General features: G+C 42.2%; 1 protein-coding gene across 1 annotated transcript in view; it reads right to left on the minus strand. All coding sequences in view use genetic code 11, as the record gives it.

Annotated features, from left to right (window-relative positions):
* Positions 1–5,596: 5,596 nt before the first annotated feature.
* The window catches only part of EGR_06151 (hypothetical protein), a gene marked incomplete at both ends in the record, with an annotated part of 11,113 nt that continues 9,241 nt past the window's right edge, over positions 5,597–7,468 (minus strand). Inside the window, one exon of the mRNA XM_024495400.1 lies at positions 5,597–5,924. Coding sequence (XP_024350231.1) covers positions 5,597–5,924 — 328 coding nt within the window. The remainder of the gene's footprint in view (positions 5,925–7,468) is intronic.

Raw genomic sequence — 7,468 nt, forward strand, 5'->3', positions numbered from 1 at the left:
GTGTGTGTGCGTACACAGCTCAACGCCGTTGGAATTGGCTATTTTCGGCGGATGGACACGTGCGACTTTACACCTTTCCATTGCTTAATCACATAAATTGTTCTTTCTTTAGAGTCTGGTAATCCACAGGTCACTTCTTCACCCACCATTTACCTACTTTTTCCTTCTTCACAGACGAAACAGAAGAGGTTAGACGTCATCAAAAGCCCGTGGCTTCCAACGTGTTCAGTACCTGACTCCTAGCAGGCACTCACAACAATCTGATGCCGATGGTTCGAACGGCAACCTCCCTTGAGCCATGTTTGAGTTGAATGAACCCAGCGAAGAGGTTAAAACGGGAGCTAATAAGGAGCTTGAGCTGCTCAACGTGAAGGAGAAAGTTGGCATGGAGAAGGTGGGTAACGCATTCTAATGAAATTCACTTTGGTAGTCTATGCCTACTGAGAAGTCATTTGTATGTTTTGTAGCAAACGCAATAGGTGTGTTGTTTTCTACCATCACGTCAAATATTGTTATGCCTTTTATTACTTGATACATTCCCACACTTTGGTGAGCGGTTTGCGCTCTGCTTATCCTATAGTCGCTTCCACATTTGTTTGGCATCTGGGTTATCCCCGGGAACGTTGCCTAGAACCTTCCGTGATATGAGCATGACTCCTATATTCCGTTATCAAGTCTCAAAACTACTTTTGTTTTATATCTCCGTTTTTGTTGTTATAGCCTTCACTTCGCGTCTGTCACATGGCCTAATTCAAAGTTGGGAACTGCTTGTGTCTACGTACCAGACATTACCTCAATGAATGCAGAATAAGTAGTGTTCTTAGCGGTTGGGTTTGATTTAAAGGGGGCAGTCTGAATGTGAATATATGATCAGGCATGATGTCACTTTGATTAGTGGATTCTTTTGTGACGCAGAAAAGTAAACTTGGAGAGAACGGGGTTTTTTATATTTGGTCGCATCTTATCTGGCACTTAGCGGGTGTAACTCCATTCAAGGCGATTAATCATTAGCAAATGTGTGTCATTTCGAGGTGGTATTGTCAAATTTTATGGAGGAATGATCAGACCTCACCTAACGCGTTAGCTACTGGAGTCATGAATGCGATATCCTGATTTGTATACTTGGCGGCACAAATGTGTGACAGACATGTGTTTTAGCACCACTATGTCGGATGTTGCTAATAGCTTTGTGGAGCTTAAAACAATGAATCGAATGTTGAATGTCTGCGCTATGAGGATAGTTTGTGACCGATAACCTATGCGTCAAAATAGTGAAATTCATTTTACACTGGTGAATTCTGTCTTACTGATTATTTTTAATTGGCGTAATGGCTAGGACAGTCCTTGTTTTTCTTTACTACCACTCGTCTTGGATCTGGAAAAGAATTTTACAGGTATGTATCAATTTTTGAGTTGTTTTGGAGCTTCGTTGTGCACATTCGGTTCCTGACGGGGTGAAGCACTCCTACTGCACGAATGAGTTTCGTCAAAACAAGTCTTAACGTGGTGTTAATCTCATTAAGTTTAGATTTTACTTGTGAATTTTTTATTTGCAATGAAGACTATACGCCACTTTTTATCAAAGAGGTTTTTGAATTTCACTAAAACGAGTCAGCTTGAATAAGATCCCTCCTACACATTTTTCATCAGAATTGATAAATTTGTGTTCCCTTGATAGCTACAATGATCACCATAGCGTACATGGTGGAAACACAAGCGTCGGCCAGTTGGCTGCTCAATCTTACACAAAACCAGCGTCTTCTGGTCAAACATGCGGTTCAATCCTTCGCCGTGCTGCAGACCTAACTGTCGTGGACATGGAATCGTAGTCACACTCGAGCTGCTATCTAGATCGAGACAACTCTGCTTCCTTCTTCAATCATTTCTACGAATTAGAGGAGCTGCTGCAACTCTTTGGACGGCTCTTCTTCATCAGGATAGGCTTCATCGCGCTCAATAATGACTGTCATCTCTCACAGCTACCGACTATCGCCTAGATTTGGTTTTCGCAAAGGCCGATGAGGTGGTGGCTTTTTACCATATTCTCACATGCATTTTTTGGCAAATTCATGAAGTTCATGGACGACATCTCCGTTGCATTTATCAGTAGCGGCTGCGTTCCTAATATGCCACAATCTAACCTCAAGCTCATCAATCAATCAGCTGCGCCGGCATCGGTGACCGTTTCCTATACCTTGAGGCCGAGAAACAATGCTGGAAATATTCGGAAGAGGGTAGGCCTCCTATATTCCTCTTAACGTCTCTCTTAATGCTACTAGCTATACGTGAATGAACATGCAGGTAACACGTGACATGCCTAATAAGGGCAAGTAGAGTTTGTTTAAAAGCAATAAAATGAGGCTAACCTAGAAAAAAATCTGTGCCAGCGGCTTTTAGCAAATTTGTTAATTTTGAATAAACACAATTTGGCATCTTAGTTCTTCCCGTTTCTGCCAATTGAAGCGAATACCTTCATTTCTCCACGGCTCCATTAAGTGGTGTTATCATTTTGACTATTAGCATACTAGTCGATTTGACTGAATTCCATGTACTCGCCTTAGTATCAAGAACAATTTACGCGTTAATCAAACTTCGCCATCTTAAGAGATCGGAGGCGGTGCTTATTAACATCTGGTGGCCCATCTAGCAGCATTACCTCTGATCCTTCCATTCCTTCTTGTAGCTTCCACCATTCGTCCAAGTTTTGTCTACCGATTTCTCTCATTGCTTCAAATTTTCGTCTCTTAATTTATGAGGTTTATGCCTTAGACATTGTTCATTTCTGCTGAATCAAGATTCGATTTGATGCCTTGACTAAAATCACAACTCTCTTTACCTATTTGCCAATTTATGACAGTTCCAGTAGCAGATATCTTGCTCATCCTCTCTTCATATGTTAAACCAGTAGTTTAACTAATGTGGCTTTCTGTGTAGTAGCGGCATGCAGATGACTACTGATTTTTGAAAATAATTCTTAATGATTAGATTTCAAGTCTGTTTTTATACCTGAGTGATGCATTTTTTGCCCTATCCAATCGGTAATGTCCTATTGAGATGAAGATTTGTGTATTACTCGAAATACTTGGTGCGTGTTTGTCAAAAATATCATCTATGATCTAACGATAGAGATCGATTCGGTTTTGAAATTTGGAATTCGGTGGCCACACTTTCCTTTTCTTCCTAGATGGAGATGATCCATCGGCATCATATTATTTGGAGGGTGTTTATTATCAAGTGAAAGAGAAATGTGATGTGGGAGGTCGTAAGGAAAGTCGGAGATTCCATCGCAATTTATCCAAAGACTGTTAAAATCGTTTGGTGATGATAGGAGCGAACACTACAACCGTGTTATATTTTTTTGACAGTTAAAACCTTTGCTCTTACTTCTCTTGCACTTAAGTACCATTTTTCACCCCCACAATAAACGCTCTGTTAACAATAATTTTTTGCATGCATGCTAGGGTCAAGCCAGCATTTGACCCAACTCACCCCCATAGAAAAGATTGTTCATGCATCTTTTACAATTTCTCCGGATTATTAACACACGCAATATACCTGATAATGTTTACGTGCATGGCTTTCGCTTCATATCTCTTCATCATTGTTGAACTGGTGAGTTGGATTTCTGCCTCATCACTTCTGTCTCCCATGATTTTCTTCTTGAACCTTTCAATAGCATCCCAAGTGTTTGCACCTTCCCCCATTGCAGCTCTCGTGTTGAATGTCTCTTATGCAGTCGAAAAATCGAGTTCTCGCTGCTAACTTAACTCGTTTTTCTGACCACACAGAGACTTAATTCTGACGTTGTAGACGCGTGCATTTGTAGTTCTGCGTACGTGTGTGTGTGCGCGCGTGTGTGCACGGTTCAAAGCCAATGAAGCGTCTATTTTTGTTGGATCGAGATTTGCAATCCACCACATTTTCTCACTCACATAAGCCGCCATGTTTCACCGGAGTCAGGTAGTCCAAATGTCATTTCTGCAACTGTTGTTTACCTACCTTTTTTCCTTTCTTCATAGACGAAAAATAAAAAGTCGGATCTCATCAGCACCCCCTTCGGTTTTCAACATGTTCAACATCTGGGCTTCAACAAGGCGTCACAACAATTCGATGCTGTCGGTTTGGATGATGACCTCTTTCGAGCCTTCCTAGATTTAAGTGGGCTCAAAGAGCAGGTGAAAACGGATGCTGATAAGGAGTTTGCGTTGAACTTCATCAAGGAGAATGTTGGTGTAGAGAAGGTGAGCACCTCATCTTAACAAATTTCAAGTTCATAACACTTTGTCTATCGGAAAGCTATTTATGCGTTTAGCAGTGAAGCAATGAGCGTGGGCTTTTTCACCTTAATGTGGAATATTTTACCACCTCTTTTTGATTCACTTACATACTCTTTAATAAGCTAGTGGCGCTATACTTCCCCTACGTTTCCTTCCGCATTTGTTTGGAATCTCTTCTTCTCCGAGAACATTGCCTGGAAACTTTCGTGACAACTGTAGCTGTTATGTTCAGTTTTCAAATCTCAAAATCGTCTTTAATTCATACCCTTGTCATTATTATTGCGTTCCTTACTTCATATCTGTCACGTGCTCTGCTTCGAAGTTGGGAATCGCTTGAGTCTACGCATTAGACATCACCTTGGCAAAAGTAGAATTACTAAGGTGGTCTTTACGGAGCACGTGTGCGTTTCAATTTGTATTTACTAAATGCTTTCCTGGTAGTTAGCAAGTATAATTCCACTTAAAGCAATTGTTCATTCGGGAGCGTGCTGCTTCAAAATGGTAGTGTCAAGTTCTAAAGTGAACTGTCTTTCTTTAACTTACTACATTGGCTACCACCGTCGCCAATGCAAGATCTCGATTTACTTATCTGAATTTGGTATCACAAGTATGTGGTATATGCTTGTTAAGCGCTTTATGGTAACCACTTCCATCAAATGGTATGCTTAAAACGGTTTCGTGGCAGAGAAAACAATAAATTGAATAAAGGATGTCCTTGGTCTGAGGATAATGTTTGACTAATGATCCATGCGTTAAAAAACACGACTAAAAGCATTTTACGCTGTCGAATTCTGTCTTAATGATAACTTCCCATTAACGTAATGTTTAGAGGAGCTCCCGTTTTTTGTTTTCCTCTACTCATTACAGAACTGGAAAGAAATTTCACCATGCTTTTCGATTTTTTAATTTTTCATTGTGCTCTTATGGTCCCTGAGTGGATAAAATGCTCCTTCTGCACGAGTGAGTTCCGTAGGAACAATTTTGGACGCGGTGTATATCTCATCAAATTTTTGCTGCATATAGGCGAAATATTATTTGCCTAAAAGTCGGTTTCTACATTTTTTAACAAATGGTTATTTTAGGTCTACTTAGATGAAGTGGCTTGGGGAAATTCCTTTATTCTGCATCTGATTTGATAATGTCTTATTCCATAAGCTGATCATATCTTCATTGAGAAATTACTGAAGTCTAGTCAGATCAGATAACGGATATACCATCCCTTTACTTCAGTTCACAGAGATAATGAAGGAGCATAAGCCAGGGTGTCCTACGCCGTTACCACCGACGACGTATTTCGATCATAATGCCACTCCGGCCACTCAACCGGTGCCAAAGCCGCGTGCTTTACCGCCGAAACCGAAATTCGCTCCTCCGCCTCCTCCCACTGAGATTCCCTCATATCCCAACGTTCCTCCACCACCACCACCACCACCGCCGCCGCCATCATCAATTCTTAGTAGTAGAGGCGAAGTTAAAGGCATTGCTCCCCCGCCTCCTCCTCCTCCGCCTCCTCCTCCCCCGCCTCCTCCTCCCCCTCCTACACAGATAATCGTATCCTCTGGCGGCGGTGGCAGCGGTGCTCCGAAACCTACCACCTCCGCTCCTTCGTCCTTCTTGGACGAAATAAGGTCTTTCAATAGGGACAAACTCAAAAATGTGAGTTATTTGGCCTAATCTGGTGTGCTACTTAAAGTAGTAAAAGTCCTAATGGTGTAATGGGTTTCTTTCAACTCCTGCTCCTCGGGTTTACAATCGCCAATGACAAGGACTTAAGACTGCTTGGTTTTAGCCGCTGTGGGGCAGCGGTAAATTACCTTTAATCGATGGAGGGTTTGCTGTGAAGGAACAATTCATTTGTTACAAGAAGGTCCCTTTATGTTTACAATGGTAGTGATTCGCGAACTCGCCATCGAGTTGAGTCAAGGTGAAGCAAATCTACTATACAAATGTGTTTAAATGTAAACACATGCAACTGGAATTTTCTCCTCTTGGTTGTCTGCAGAAACTCCACCTGGTATTCTCGTCATTTAATGCATAAATATAGCCATTTTGAGGTACAGTCGGACACTGGCTTTGACGAATTTGTTTGCTACAGGAAGAAATATACCGTGCGACGGATGCTGCAAAATGGTTGTTTAAGGGATGTCTAAATAAATTATTAAATTCGCATAATGATCGCGGACTGGATCAGCGGGTGGCACAATCCTAGACACAGCATTAGCGAAATCTGTGGTTTAAAGAATATTTCAGATGCGGTGTAAGGCCACAGTTCGAAGGTACTGCACAAAGTGGTAGACAACGTTGTCGGGGAATGTTTGGTTGAACGGCAATTGCTTGATGTCCTTGAGTCACTGTATGCCGTCTAGCAACCAAGGCAGCAGTGTAGTGGACTGCAGGTGGGACAAGGGATGACGATGTAATTGTGACGGCATGGTTTCAAAGCATTATCTGGGACGCGGCAACCTTTCGTGATTGTAAGTTGTGTGACTAGCTAGCTGACTGTAAGTTGTGTGACTGCATGTTTGGTGGGTAAGTGGGTGGGTGGGTGGTAGACGTAGAAGTTCAGCGTACAGGGTGAATGCCCCAATTGTCCGACTCCCTTTCATGTGCCAGGAGCAGGACTTAGTCATTAGCTCGTCTAGTTTACACATTCTAGCCGACCACACGTTGTCATCACGGCAAACACTATTCTTTACTGTTTCCAGTTGGACTGCTACAGTAATTACAATAAGAAATACGTGATTCACATTCGGGGGTTTTAAACGAAGACTTCTCAAGCGTGAAGTTGGTTAGAGTAAGCTGGAACACTTTGTGGATAAGTTTCATGTGGCTTTTTGTTGAGACTTTGTTCGGAAGAAGACAGAAAGTCTTGGTGTAGTATTCAAAGCTATTGCTGGAAGTTGAGGTTTAGACAATTTTAGTAACAGCCCATGTTCCACAGAAGGTCGGTGCATTGCTGCTATTGCCAAGGCTAGTGACTACTGCTTTGACTTGATTTTTGACGACTGCAATATGAGCGGCCATTAAACGTCGTTTTTGGGGCGTCACTTAGCTCAAAGTGGCCTGCACTCCTTTTTCCAGGTTGACACGGAGGCAGCTCCAGCGCCACCTGCATCAAAGGACAACAGTCGGGGAAATCTGGAGGCATCGTTGAGTGCTGCGTTGAACCGACTACTCTTGCAACGACGTCA

Source organism: Echinococcus granulosus (assembly GCF_000524195.1).
Source record: "Echinococcus granulosus chromosome Unknown EG_S00051, whole genome shotgun sequence".
Lineage (NCBI taxonomy): Eukaryota > Metazoa > Platyhelminthes > Cestoda > Cyclophyllidea > Taeniidae > Echinococcus > Echinococcus granulosus.